This window comes from Papilio machaon, chromosome 15, assembly GCF_912999745.1.
Source record: "Papilio machaon chromosome 15, ilPapMach1.1, whole genome shotgun sequence".
Taxonomy (NCBI): domain Eukaryota; kingdom Metazoa; phylum Arthropoda; class Insecta; order Lepidoptera; family Papilionidae; genus Papilio; species Papilio machaon.
This window is the reverse complement of record NC_060000.1, coordinates 6413257-6427726: the sequence shown is the minus strand read 5'-3', so window position 1 is coordinate 6427726 and position 14470 is coordinate 6413257. Positions and strand designations below refer to the sequence as shown.

General features: G+C 34.0%; 4 protein-coding genes across 4 annotated transcripts in view; 2 read left to right on the top strand and 2 right to left on the bottom strand.

The window, feature by feature from the left end:
- Positions 1-174: 174 nt before the first annotated feature.
- LOC106710227 (guanine nucleotide-binding protein subunit beta-like protein) lies at positions 175-2139 on the top strand. Its single transcript, XM_014502232.2, has 5 exons — positions 175-361; positions 639-847; positions 1142-1348; positions 1446-1697; positions 1857-2139. The coding sequence occupies exons 1-5, from the start codon at positions 253-255 to the stop codon at positions 2037-2039; spliced, it is 960 nt and encodes a 319-aa protein (XP_014357718.1). The 5' UTR covers positions 175-252; the 3' UTR covers positions 2040-2139.
- Positions 2140-4157: 2018 nt separating this feature from the next.
- LOC106710234 (diphosphomevalonate decarboxylase) lies at positions 4158-5542 on the bottom strand. The gene has a single exon (XM_014502239.2). It carries the CDS (start codon positions 5410-5412, stop codon positions 4252-4254), a length of 1161 nt encoding a protein of 386 aa, XP_014357725.2. The 5' UTR covers positions 5413-5542; the 3' UTR covers positions 4158-4251.
- A 680-nt stretch (positions 5543-6222) lies between these two features.
- LOC106710212 (wiskott-Aldrich syndrome protein family member 3) overlaps positions 6223-14470 on the top strand; it is a 30703-nt gene continuing 22455 nt past the window's right edge. Inside the window, exon 1 of the mRNA XM_045681394.1 lies at positions 6223-6436. The gene's annotated coding sequence lies outside the window, so the exon portion shown is untranslated. The remainder of the gene's footprint in view (positions 6437-14470) is intronic.
- Positions 10805-14112, bottom strand: LOC123721744 (15-hydroxyprostaglandin dehydrogenase [NAD(+)]-like). The gene is made up of 5 exons (XM_045681395.1): positions 13975-14112; positions 13616-13852; positions 12756-12929; positions 11672-11826; positions 10805-10969 (listed from the first exon to the last, which is right to left on the bottom strand). Exons 1-5 carry the CDS (start codon positions 14074-14076, stop codon positions 10819-10821), a joined length of 819 nt encoding a protein of 272 aa, XP_045537351.1. The 5' UTR covers positions 14077-14112; the 3' UTR covers positions 10805-10818.

Genomic DNA, 14470 nt, shown 5'->3' with positions numbered 1-14470 from the left:
TAAACTTTGGTAAACTTTAAAAATAAAATTTAGGACTATTACGGGAGTGAGTTATAAGGAGCGCAATATTTATCAACAGTTTTGCAAGAAAAATTATGTTTCAATAAAAAATCCTTTTAAAAACCTAAGTTTTTATATTGAAATTTGCAACTGGCAACACAACAAAGTCAAATATTTCCGATAGTGGAAACCATTTCCTTTTCTTTTGCAACTTGGTGTGTGAAGTGGTTGGTTGATCGTTCTTGGTGAAACATGACGGAAACCCTCAAACTTAGGGGCACCCTTTGTGGTCATAATGGCTGGGTTACGCAAATTGCGACAAACCCAAAATACCCTGATATGATTTTATCGTCTTCACGAGGTAAGCTATCAACATGTATCATTTTACTAGTTTTAATCTAAAAAAATCACATGAAACATGTTACAGTTAACAAGTTTAAATTGTTATAACTCATCTAAATAGGTTAAAGAGTACAGTTTGTGTTAAATTTCTTTTATTAATTAAATTCTATGATGACAAAAATCTTTGCCACGTGACGCCTGATCGGCAAGCGGATATGGGGCTGAAAATATAAAAGTAATCGGTTAATATTCTATTTACTTTTATAGTAAAGCTAATCACTTTTTTTTTGTTTTAGACAAAACTCTTATCGTTTGGAAACTGACAAGAGACGAAACTAATTACGGCGTTCCTCAAAAGCGTCTGTACGGACACTCTCACTTTATCTCCGATGTCGTACTATCCAGCGATGGAAACTATGCTCTTTCCGGTTCATGGGACAAAACTCTTCGTCTGTGGGATCTCGCTGCCGGAAAGACCACCAGGCGTTTCGAAGATCATACTAAGGTGTGACAGAACTTATAATTTGATAGGGTTAGGTGCCTAAAAAGGCAAGTGCTAGCGCCTATACGAGGCAGAAGACCTAGTGTTTGTGCCTTTGCGAGGCAGAAGATTATAGAGCTATGTGGCATGCACCAGGGCCATCCCTTGTAAGTAAAGTCATGTTAGCTCTTAAAAGTTAATTTTCAATGCAAGTATTAAATCACTAAGTAGTACACACCATCAATTTTATTCTTTGTTTTGTTTGTCACAATAATTTTCATTGCTTAAGGATCCCTATTAAAACTTGATTTTGTTTAGGATGTCCTCTCTGTGGCCTTCTCTGTGGACAACAGACAAATTGTCTCTGGGTCTCGGGACAAAACAATCAAGCTGTGGAACACATTGGCTGAATGCAAGTACACCATTCAAGATGACGGCCACACTGACTGGGTTTCATGTGTCCGCTTCTCACCGAACCATGCCAATCCCATTATTGTGTCTGCGGGCTGGGACCGCACAGTAAAGGTAATTTAAATTATAAAATGTTAATATTAAGCAAAACGCAAAGACTTGTGATATCTACCTCCTTTTATTTTATATTAATTTAATACTTATTGTCTAGGTTTGGCATTTGACCAACTGTAAGCTGAAGATTAACCACCTTGGCCACTCTGGATATCTCAACACTGTGACTGTCTCACCCGATGGCTCACTCTGCGCATCTGGTGGCAAGGACATGAAGGCTATGTTGTGGGACCTCAACGATGGCAAGCATTTGCACACCCTTGACCATAATGACATCATCACAGCCCTTTGCTTCTCACCTAACAGATACTGGCTCTGTGCTGCATTTGGGCCATCAATCAAGATTTGGGTAAGTAACTTTCAGTCTAAAATAGTTATACAATTTACAATACATGGTCAAAATTGTGTTATTTAATTACTTAAAGTACTCTACTAAAGTACTATTTTATTCAGGACAAACTTGTAGCACATACAAAGATGTTATTAATTATAAACCAATCTTTCACAGGACTTGGAAAGCAAGGAGATGGTTGAAGAGCTCCGACCAGAAATCATCAACCAAGCACAAAACGCCAAGGCTGATCCTCCACAGTGCCTGTCTTTGGCGTGGTCCACCGATGGCCAGACTTTGTTTGCAGGATACTCTGACAACATTATCAGAGTCTGGCAGGTGTCAGTCTCAGCACGATAAGAAGAAGATGGAACTGATTTCATTTATTTTTGTACATCCGAAAATATTTCTTTTCAATGACTGAGGTGTAAGAATAAATGGAGTTGTCTTCATAAATAATTCAGCGTTTTTTTTTATGATCTCTAGATAAGTCTATTGTATGTAAGTTACATGTGTATTTTTGTACATTGCTGTATAGCTTTTAATATGTAAATAAAGTAATTTTAATTTCTATAGAAGCAATTATTCACTACATGTACAGAGACCCCTATTGTGAAATTATCAAATAGAACATTCTGGGTAAAATCTAAGCCCTAATAGTATACCAGTTATAACTTCACTACTTGACAGTATATTTAACAATCAGAAAATGGTGATTTAATCGCTAGCCTAGGCCTTTTTAGGTAGAAAGAAGAGTAGAGCATGAGACAGGCTTGATTTTTATTTTATAGCCTCTAGGTCAAGCTATTCGATTAAACGACTATCTATGTGCGCTATACAACTTTGAAAGAGAAGAATCGAGGAATGATATTAAAATGTCCTTAAATAACTCTGTTTAAAATTTGGTAGGTAATTTAAAATACTACCACTAGTCATTGCATCTGACAAAATGGCCTAAACCTTGAGAGAAAAACAATTGTCACGTTAATTAACTTATGAATTATCTTTAGAAAACAATGTCAATTGATGTTAGATTTTTTGCCACTTAAGGAATAACACTTTTTCTTAGTAATTGTGCGCATTATTTATGAGCTATATAATTACATGGTATGTTGTAACTGGTTATACATCCTTCACCTGTATCAATTATTTATTAGTTCTTACATCACAAAAGAATTTACATCGGCGTAAAAGACAAAAAAAAATTAATCAACAGTACTCCTCTACTAAAGTTAAAAATGTCTCAAGACATAATATTGAATCACTCAGTTGCATAACAAAGTACACATCTTTTTTGTTAGTCTGCAAGTATCACATAAAATTTACAATTCTTTTGTAAATGTGAAGGAGTTAAATGAGTTATGTATGTCACGCCTGTAAACCAGATGGGTAGGCAGAGATTACGGACCTCCAATCGGTGTGTTCAAATGAACCTCCGCAATCCACTTTTCGAAATTTCGGGAGACGGAACGTGACTAGCCGTGTCGCCGTCTTGTTCTCCCGGCAATTCACACGATGTTTTCCTTCACCGTATGAGCGTCAGATAAATGTACATATGTAAATCGAAAAACACATTGGTACATGGAGGGATTCGAACCCAAGACCTACAGATTGCAAGTCAAGTACTTAACACCTGCGCCATCAACGCTCATATATGTTTATTATTTTATTTACTTATTTTCCAAATAATATGTTTTATAATAACCTAATATTACAGTTATTCCAGTCACCAGTCAGCTAAGACTGACAAAGTTAAAAATGATACAAAGTAAAAGAATATTGTATAATGAAAATGTCTTTATTCTGTTACAAAAATATTTTTCTTTATTCTTATTATAATTGTACAGTAAATATGTTTCCTTTTAACTACCCTAATTAAAATAAAGAGAGCCTTGCTACCAAACCCAGAAATGGATCTTTTATGACTAATCATTGTACAATTTCAATGATTGAGATTCATTTTTGTAATATTCAATTGTCATACAAAATTAAATGGAATGTAAAAATACTATGAAGTAACTGTTAAGGAATTATGTAACTGAGTTTCCACTGCTGAAAGACTCATTTTGTAAGAAGTATACAAAGAATTAAATATTTTTGTATGACTGTGTGAGCAGTGGAAATTCACTTTTATTTAAATATTGACACATAAATTGTTATTATACATGTACTAGCTGTCGCCCGCGACTCCGTTTGCGCGGAATTAAAAAAAAGACTTAATAAGCCTATGTGTTCTTCCAGACTATATTCTACATCTGTACCAAATTACATCAAGATCCCTTCAGCTGTTCCTGAGATACCTTCAAACAAACATCCATCTAAACATTAGCATTTATAATATTCCTAAGATAGATAGCTGCTTCAAGTACTCTTGTTATGTAAATAAATAGACAACTAATTGCTTATACAATTCAAACAAAAGTTACAATATTTATAAATGACAAAATTAATTAATTTTACCAAATTAAATTACCCATAGTTTAAATAAATAACTTGTAAAAATATCAATCTCTTCCAACCTTTAACCACAAATATAACAATTTATAAATATTTCCTAAAATTACAAATATATTCATTTTACATTTAAAGGATTCCCTTTCTTGTCTAACAAATGTGATGTATCAAATTCTGGTCCTTTGCCAACCTTTGTGTGAATGACATATTTAATTATGTCCTTCGCTTGTGGTTGTACGGGGAATGAATTTAAAAATTTACAATCACCCTCTACATCACCTAGTCCAATAACAAAATCAAGATTAGATGTTGGGAACAAATATTTAATAAGTTTTAATAACGTAGGAACTTCTTTGTCTAGAAGATATAAACACGCATTGGGACCAGCATCAAATGTATATGCCACTTTTAATTCTCCACACATATCATTGTAAGCATGAATTATTTCAACAATTTTGTGCGAGACATCTGTCATATAAACACAAGGTGGGTAGGTATCGAGGCAGACTGCATGGAATTGATTGCTGTCCTTCATAGTCAACTCAGCAAACTTAGCAAAATCTTTCTTCAAAATAGCTTCACTTATCTCTTCAGTTCTTCTTGGTACAGTATATTTAGCACGGTACTTCAATAAATCTGATGTATTCACACTATTCATCATACCAACTGTGGAACTTGTATGTTTTTTAATATCTGATACAACAAGTATTAAGGCCTTCATTTCTGGCCAGTGTGTAGAATCTGCAATCTGTGTTGCTATAGAGTCACTGCCATCAGCATTAACACCAGTATGCCAACGCACGAAGCCACCGAAAACGCTTCTACAAGCACTTCCTGATCCTATTCTTGCCAAAACACTGACATCCGTTTTTATTTTGTAGAGCTTAGCAAGAGCAGTTACTAAGCAAGCATAACCCGCTGCCGATGACGCCAAGCCTGCCGCAGTCGGAAAATTATTTTCCGAACAAACTCGAACTTTCCAAGAGAGAACAGCATTATCGACACTTCTTTGAGTGGCAGCTATATTTTTAATCTTGTCTAAGACATTCACTAGACGTGGATTTGAGAACGATGTCTTGACTCCGTTTAGCCAAATTTCATTTTCCGTAAATTCCGGCCCGAAACACACTGAAGTTTTTGCACACATAATACTCGTGTCTAGAGTAACACTTACAGAGTCATTAATCGGTAAAATTTGTTTCTCATCACGTTTACCCCAGTATTTTATAACGGCAATGTTAACAGGAGCGATTACAGTAACGAGATCCATTTCATCCATAGTAAAAATTAAAAAGGTATTGAAAACGTACTCGGCGAGCAACCAAGACTAAAATTGCACACCAAATGGAAGTCTGGAAAGAACTGTAAAATGAAAATGAAACAGCAGCCTAAACCCGCCAACCAACTCAAGAGCAGTGAAATGACAGTGACACTGACAACATCAATGACAATGACAATCAAAACACCATTGTCAATTGACAACTTAGATTAACAAGAAATTGTGTTCAAAGAAAGAATATTGCTGCTTTTACTCTTTGGACACAATTTCTATATAATTTAACGCTTATTCTGCTAATTGAAAAAATATTTACAAAGTTAACACTATAGCTTAATCCATTCTACGATGCGTTAAAATTTAATTGTGAGATAGTGTAGTGGGATTAAAATCTCAAAAACAATCTATTGCAACTCAATAAAAGCTATATTCTCTTCTATAATCCTAAAGAAGGAGTGTAGTAAGTATAGTCTAGTGATCCTAAATTACTTGTTGAAAAAGTAGTGATTTTTTGAAAACGTACTAAGTTTTACATGTATATATTAATACTTAAGTAAAAAGGTAGTAAATATTGTACTGAGAAGGTATACTTTTTTGTACTCATTTAAAGGAAACTGCTCCGTATTATTTTATTTAACATTAAGTTAAAGCAATGACAAATTAAAAAATTGAATAAAAAACATAACTTCTACAACTTAATTATCAATTTTTAATAGTTTTACTAAAAAAAATTGGTATTTGTCGTTTAGCAGATCGCTTGCATACTTGAGCTACCCTATTCCAGTGTTGTCAGATTTCTCCGTACATTTTTAAGTTTAAGATATCAACGCTGCCATTTTCGTTTTGTGGCACGGTTATAGCGGCAGTCAAATTAATGGACTGTTAGAAATACGGAATTTCTGTCTATTTGTATGATTAGTGGTATAAACATTGTTATATTGTGTGTTTTTGGTCAAACGGAATATCAAGAACGCAGTTCAGTGTATTCAATAAGTCGAGTAATTGTTGACTTCCTTGGGTGGAACGGGTGAGTGTACTACTTCATAATACATTTAACTTATTAACAGTATTTCAGTGTTATTATAAGCTTTAAAAACATGTTAAGTGTGAGGTAACAACTGTTCAATTCTAGTACTTGTTCCATTTCATTTACTACGAGAAAAATAGCAGTCTTGAATTTGATTGTTAAAATGGGCGTAGTGAATGTGATGAGTACGATGGTTTATCATTCATAATATCATTGTTGTTCGTGTGATATTACCAACCAGCTTTAATTAAGGCAAGTTTAATTAGCACACATTTACATTTGAGTAATGTGACAAGTATTGACATTTCTAGTTGTTACATTTTTAAAACCATCTTATAAGAAACAAAAATAAACAATTAGGAAATAATTCCATTTTTAAGTATTTAACATAAGTGTTGAAAACAAAACTTTAAAATACTTAGCTGATTGTATTCTATGCTATTTTCATATTTTGTTAGGAAAAGTTTTGCCACTATACAATACTATGTTAAAATTAATAACACATAAAATATACTAGCTGTCGCCCGCGACTCCGTCCGCGAGGAGTTAAAAAAACTAAGTAGCCTATGTGTTCTAGACTATGTCAAATTTCTGATAGATCTGTTGTGTTGTTAATGATAAATTTTCTTTTTATTCCGAAATCGTATTATTTACTTGCTATCTATAGTAATATTATTAAGAAGAAAGGTTTCTATTTTTGTATGTAATAAACATATTCAAGACATACTGAATCCATTTTATAAATTCTTTTGCCAATAGAAAGCTAAGTTATCATTGAGTAACATGGCCATATTTATTTTATTAAAAATTTAATAAACATGAATAGTGTATTCCTGTGATTTTCATAGGCTTTTTTTTATAAAACTCGTAACAGTTTACGAGTTTTATAAAATACTGTATGAGAGAATTTTATATATCAAAAATTGCTATACAAAATCAGTGATAGTTTATCCCTATCTTTTACGGTCTATTCAGAATAACCAATTTGTGTTTTTTTTTTAAATGTTCAATGTAACCCCTGGGAATAGGGATATTTTACTGACTATACTTTATTACAATAAGTTAAGCAGTAAGGTTATAAGGGACTATCTTATCAATTTTCTTGTTGTGACAATAACTAAAGGGACATCTTGTTTAGGGATATCCTATTTGGGGTATCTTAACTAAAGAAAATGTAATATATGAATGTAGATAAATACAAAATGTATGTTTATTCTTTGACATGAACAAAGTTAAATATTTAATTTAAATATTTTAAAAATAAGAAAAAGGTAACTTGAGTCTAGCTTTTGCCACAAGAACCTCCCAGTAGGATTAAAAAAATAAATCTACTAAGTCCAGAGTTTTTTGAGTTTATTTGTTACATACGAAAAAATAAATCTTCCCTCTTATTAGTATAAATGTTTTATTTAGAAGCATAGTGAAACACATTAAAAATATTGGTACGTCTGTTTGCCCTGTTTGCTTCAGACAGTGAAGTAAGAATTTCATTACCTTTGTAATATTGCAGGGCCATTGGCAATTCAAGAGAATAAAGGTAACAGTTGGAAAATAAGGCTTTATCTAGATACAGCTAAATGTGACGCTTCCCTCCGGAAATTACGAGCTTTAGGATAAGCCCCATCTGCATCCGGCCACCTCGAGCCCGGTGAAACTGTAAATGCCTCCTCAAGGCAAACAGTGACTACTCAATCACAAAAAAAAAAACCTCCAGAAATTGTTAGTCCATTCATGAGTATTGTTGTAAATGAGTCTAGGTTGATCAGATATTTTAAAACTCTAAACAAATATCTTGTTACCAAGTCTCTCTACGTGTTGTGTAGTAGTTCTCTAATTTAAATATCATCCATATAATCCTAAAAGTCCAGACTTTTAGGGTTATATGGAAGATATTGTCCAGAAGTGACCAGTCACTTCTTCAGAATGGATTGTAGTTCATTATAATCAGCCCGTGCTAATCCATATTGACCTCTAGTTGACTATAGTAGTTTTATTGTAGAATTTTATTATGGATAAAATGATAATTATTACATATTTGGGTTATTTCTTGAAAAAATTGTTTCATATGAGCCGACCCAAATTCAAAGAGATTTAATCAAGTTTCTATTCTTTGTGTCCCACTGCGCTATTTCTACAGCGGTACTAGGCCGCCTGTTATGCGAATGGGAATAACTAAGAATTAAGTTCATTTACGTATATGATTATCGGTAAATGTAAATCGACATTTTTTTTACTTAAACATCATATTTAACGATGATTATTAATAATTTAACCTTCTCTCTCTCTGCGCATCGTTTCCTCACTCCTGAGGGTCGCGACCTCTCCTCTTGACCATCTCTCGAAGGGTGGTTCTCCATTCTGTGCGGCTCTCGGCGCTGTGGATGGCAATATGTAGGCTGAAGTCGAGCAATTTAACCTTAGTATCGATAAATGTAATAAATATCAACGAATAAATAAACTGGGTAGGTTTGGTTTAGAATATGTTAAACAATATCAAAAACCATCTGGTTAGGTTTTTCTGACAGGACTAACCGCGAAAGCAGCGCGTCTCAGCGGTCCAGATATCAAACAACGTGGGCGTCAATGACCTCGACCTGTTAAAAATCTGTAGAAAAGGACATATTTTAAGAAAAAATTATGTGCGTAATTTTTTTTTTAATTTACTGAAAAGTAAAAATGTGTTATGGCTTTATGTATTTTTTCATTCGACTTCATGAATATTATTTTTGAAAAACGTTGTTAAAGTGTAATTAGAGATTTCCACGGATCAACAAAAGCATATATTTTAGTTTATTCTGAATACAAATCTCTTGGTAACGTTAATAGGACTGATATTCAAACAATTTTCTACTCTAGACCGTCCCAATATTGTGCTCTGGTGCAATATAAATTTTCCTTGTCCCTGTTTCCTCATTCATATTTTGTAATGAGCTGTCGTCCGTGACTTCGTTTGTGCAATATTTAAAATAAAAGTGTAAATAGTACCTCATGTGTTACTCGAGATTATGTTCTTGTGGAGTTATCCATTAAATATGTAAATCAAACGTATCCCATGAGAACCATACACATTTACGAGATCATAGGTAGCCTATGTGTTCTTCCAGACTGTGTTCTACATCTATACCAAATTCCATCTCCATCAGATCCATACTGTAGTCCAGGAGATACCGTCTAACAAACATCCAAACATTCGCATTTATAATATTATAATACTAGCTTTTACCCGCGACAACGATAAAAAATAGAAAACGGGGTATAAATTATCCTATGTCCGTTTCCTGGTTCTAAGCTACCTGTTCACCAATTTGCAGTCAAATCGATTCAGCCGTTCTTGAGTTATAAATAGTGTAACTAACACGACTTTCTTTTATATATATAACTAGCTTTTACCCGCGACTCCGTCCCCGCGGAATAAAAAACAGAAAACGGGGTAAAAATTATTCTATGTCCGTTCCTGGTTCTAAGCTACCTGCCCACCAATTTTCAGTCAAATCGATTCAGCCGTTCTTGAGTTATAAATAGTGTAACTAACACGATTTTCTTTTATATAGATAGATATAGATTAGTGAGTTTTACACAATGTAGGTAAATAATGGTGTTATACTTTTATGTGTTATTCAGATATTGGCGTTGATAGTGACTTCATTTTATCTCTCACAGATAATATTTTGGGTCGTGGAGATAATGTTCGCTACGTAACTGTTAATAAGGTTTACTTGAGTGAATTATTCTTTAGTATTAATTTATTTATTCCTTTATTAATTTAAATAAGTTTCAAATTCAGATCAGGGAATATTGCGGTTGTATACCAAACAAGGATAACTGAACCGTTGAGAGAACCGCTAAATGATATAAAAGGAAAAAGGCCATGTCAGCCGCAGTTCAAAAAGGATCTTGTGACATTTTTGGTCTAGACATGGGGGCACTAGAAAGCTGTCATAATTTAGTTTGAATCATGTTAGATAGCCTAGTCGGTCTATATATTTGTAGTGCGGACTATAAATGATGTATGAATTGTCAACAGACAATGCCTAGTAAGTGAGTGTCGGTTACAGAGCACCTGACACAGTTTCTGGCGTACACAAGTTTAAACAACGTTACCCGTACGATTTAATATGAAATTAGAACATTCTGTCTTTTGGTAAGTGATAATTAAAAATCTTAGCGTGAGTTTCAATTGCCGAAACAATTTGTTTTTGCATCCGAGTTTCCTGATGTAAATTCAGGGTTATAAAAATTATACATCAAAAATTATATGGCTCTTCCTTTTGAAGACAAAAAACAGAGAAGGTCGTTTAATAAAAAAAAGTTTAAGAGTTATAAATTAAAATGTTCTTATATAATGCTAAGTAATAAAACAACAACAGACTTTTTAAATACTTTTACTTCATGATAGCATCCATGAAACTGTTAAATGCGGCGTCAACAACGGGTGTGATGTTCTTTACCGGTTTGTTATCGGTTGTCAACCAAATAGACCCGTTCTCTCCCTCCTCGTACATCTTCAACATTGCGTTCACCGCTGAATCCACGCTGTAATAAAATTCGAGGAATTAATTTCAGTGATAACTATGAGTTTTAATTGCCGAAAAACTGGTATAAAAACATATTGTCATTCTCTGGAAGCTCATTATACTGTCGTCTTTGTATAAGCAAGATCTCAATACAGTGGAATGGCTATAGCTCGAACCTTGTTGAATCAAAATTGTCAGTAAGTCGGAAAAAATGCCGCTCCCTTCCGCTTCCCTTCAAATACACCGAGTAATATCTCGAATTATTTAGACTTTGTACCTAGAACAAAATGTTATTTCTTTGATAGTCATTTTAGTACATACTAGTTCTTACCCGCGACTCTGTCCGCGCGGAATAAAAAATAGAAAACGGGGTAAAAAACTATCCTATGTCCGTTTCCTGGTTCTAAGCTACCTGCCCACCAATTTTCAGTCAAATCGATTCAGCCGTTCTTGAGTTATAAATAGTGTAACTAACACGACTTTCTTTTATATATATAGATTTATACTCGAAGTTAGTAAAAAATAATGACGTTTTACTAGGACTTCCCCGGTTAATACTTCATATCCTGAGTTATTTAAAACGTTTTTTTAGCATTTCTCTTGACGTTCGAGATATCGAGATGCTACTTTATTTGATTTTTACTGATCAAATATATTTTATTACTTTTAATTCTCAATAGTTCTGTTTTTATGAAGTCAACTCTTTAAAATAAATACTTACGATTGTTTGATCATGGGGCGGGATAGGAAATTGTCCAGTCTCTCCCCAGCTTTTTCATCGCTGCCTTTTTTCTTCAAGTCATGTAAAAGCGGCGTGTCCGTGGGACCCGGGCATAGGGTCAGTATTCTTATACCGGCTTGCTCGAATAAGTTACCCTGAAAAGGATAAATATGTATTCTGAATCAATACAAAATGTTACAATTACCTGATCTAAGCTCAAAAGGTTAAAGGTGAGTCTTCATTGCTGTAACCCCAGTCAATGTTGCCACCTTCCTTATTTTCTGAGTAAAGTACAACTTAATGTAAATTTTGGTCTTATAGGGCTTATAAAAACAATAAGATTTCTACACTCATGAGGTATATAAAACTGTTTCATATTTTCACATCTAGTAAAGAGTAAGAACTATTTAGTAATTTTAAGTGTTTGATTTAGTTAATTTTAATTGTTCGGTATTTACTACTTATTTAAATTTGCAACACACACGGGAAATCATTGAATACTGATCATCCGGTGCTGTCACGTTCATAAAACGCAGTTGCACTCTGTAGCAATACTGTATCGATCTATTTTATACTTTGTGACGCGAAGACCTCTGCCATATCTATATATATAAAAGAAAGTCGTGTTAGTTACACTATTTATAACTCAAGAACGGCTGAATCGATTTGACTGAAAATTGGTGGGCAGGTAGCTTAGAACCAGGAAACGGACATAGGATAATTTTTACCCCGTTTTCTATTTTTTTACTCCGCGCGGACGGAGTCGCGGGTAAAAGCTAGTATTTTATATGTATTGCCTACTGTTCAATGGAAAGTTTTAATTAAGTAGTTAAATGGCGTATGAAGTGCTGAAGTAGTGCGTATAAGTCTTTTCAAATATCTTGGTGGCTCAAGGTTATCTGCGCGCTGCGCAATGCACTTCCTCATCGCATCCTTTTACTCCCTGCGCAAGGACGCCTACAGCAAGATATTTGAAAAATAATATACGATCTTTTAAACACACCACTTCTAAAGATCAGGTGGGATCGTAGTCAAGAGTTGGTTTATTCATTAAAAAGAACGAGCAATAGATATTTGTACGTACAGCGATGCACTGTGAGAACTGTAGGACAGCAGATTTGGTAGCGCAGTATGCTGGCAGCACGTCGTGCTTGGTTATCGCGCCGGTGGACGCGATGTTTATAATGGTACCGCCAGCACCGCCCTCGTCCGTGCGCATGTGCTTGATGGCTTTGTACGTGAATGATATCAACCCTTGCTGCAAAATAAACGAAGTATTACATACTGTTAAAAGGTTAAAAGCATCAATATCAAGTAAATTTTATTTTAAATTTAGACAAAAAAAATATATTTTTTTTAATATTCGAATTCTAGACTAGTTTTATCTCGATTTTTTCATGATTCAATTATGTTTTATTTTCGTAATGTAAATATATTAAGGATCAAATAAAGTATAATAGATAAAATGTTATCAATACTCATTGTTTCATGTTAAACATTATTTCTAGTCACATATTAATGTAAATACTAATGACTCATACCGGACCCCCTATATGTGTGACAGTATCCTATTTTGTTTTGTTGAGTCATAGTAAGAAAGTCTAAATTTAAATCTAATTTTTAATTGTGATATAGTTACACCGAAATTACAAATCCTTATTGATTCGTTTGAGAATTCAATTAATTTATTCCACTGAAATATTTTCTCGAGTTCAATATGTTAGAACAGTTTTTCTCAAAGTGGTACCGGTGTTAACAGAACACGGTTGGACCAGCGATAGTAGTCGATGGCGGGATATGAAGTTGAGAGTTCCCAAGTAAAAGAAGAAGGAGTTCATAGAAACCATAAAAATTTTGAAAAGAATCTACAAGAAAAAAGTTTGGGCACTATAGGATATGAATTTAGTAATCAAAAGTTTTGTGCGTGTGTGTTTGTTTACTTACCACGTTGACGTCACACATTTTTCTCCATATATGAGGCGCATCGTTCATGATCCCTGCATTATTGAAAACAATGTCAACAGTCTTGAACTTGGCAACGACCTCATTGAATGCTGCAGTAATGCACTCCTCGTTGCCCACGTCGCATTTCACGAAGATAACCTTCCCAGGGTATGTTTTGTTCAGATCTGCGGTGAATGCTTTTCCTACATCTTCAGCTATATCTAGAATAGCGACTTGCTGTTGGAAATAATAATCATTTTTAATATATCTGCATTTAATTGTCATTTATAAAGGCAGTTATATCTATGGTAATTTTTTAATTACACATTTTTAACCACTATACTAATTCATTGTCTTACTTTCAATCCTGCCTTCAGGAAGCTCTGGACATAAGCTGCGCCCAAACCTGACGCTCCTCCAGTGATAAGCAACGATTTATCTTTCACGTCCCAGTGAACCATTGTTACTGAGGTATCAAAATATACTGATAATATATCTCTACTGAACCACTTTTATATCGTTATTATGCTTTTTATCAGTCATCTTACTAATATTATAAATGCGAATGTTTCAATGTATGGATGGATAGATGCATGGATGTTTGTTAGAAGGTATCTCCAGAATGGCTCAAGGGACCTTAATGAATTTTGGCATAGGTGTACAACATAGTTTGAAAGAACACATGTACTAATAATTAAGCTTTTATTTTAATTCCGCGCGAACGGAGTCGCGGTTGGCAGCTAGTAGTTTATATATCTCATACGTAGATACTGATGTCTTCAATAAGGATGACTTATCATATTGTTATCAGGATTATTTTTTGTTTGTGACACGATACGGTACTGGAGGTGAAGC

What these genes read in the sequence shown, in the direction of transcription:
- LOC106710227 (XM_014502232.2), top strand. Translation starts at nt 253, where the DNA reads ATGACGGAAACCCTCAAACTTAGGGGCACCCTTTGTGGTCATAATGGC. An exon ending in GATTTTATCGTCTTCACGAG is followed by an intron (nt 362 to 638) that starts GTAAGCTATCAA and finishes TTTTTGTTTTAG; the next exon opens with ACAAAACTCTTATCGTTTGG. An exon ending in GTTTCGAAGATCATACTAAG is followed by an intron (nt 848 to 1,141) that starts GTGTGACAGAAC and finishes GATTTTGTTTAG; the next exon opens with GATGTCCTCTCTGTGGCCTT.
- LOC106710234 (XM_014502239.2), bottom strand. Translation starts at nt 5,412, where the DNA reads ATGGATGAAATGGATCTCGTTACTGTAATCGCTCCTGTTAACATTGCC.
- LOC123721744 (XM_045681395.1), bottom strand. Translation starts at nt 14,076, where the DNA reads ATGGTTCACTGGGACGTGAAAGATAAATCGTTGCTTATCACTGGAGGA. An exon ending in AGTTCTCACAGTGCATCGCT is followed by an intron (nt 11,827 to 12,755) that starts GTACGTACAAAT and finishes TATCCTTTTCAG; the next exon opens with GGTAACTTATTCGAGCAAGC. An exon ending in CGCCCCATGATCAAACAATC is followed by an intron (nt 10,970 to 11,671) that starts GTAAGTATTTAT and finishes ATTTTATTACAG; the next exon opens with CGTGGATTCAGCGGTGAACG.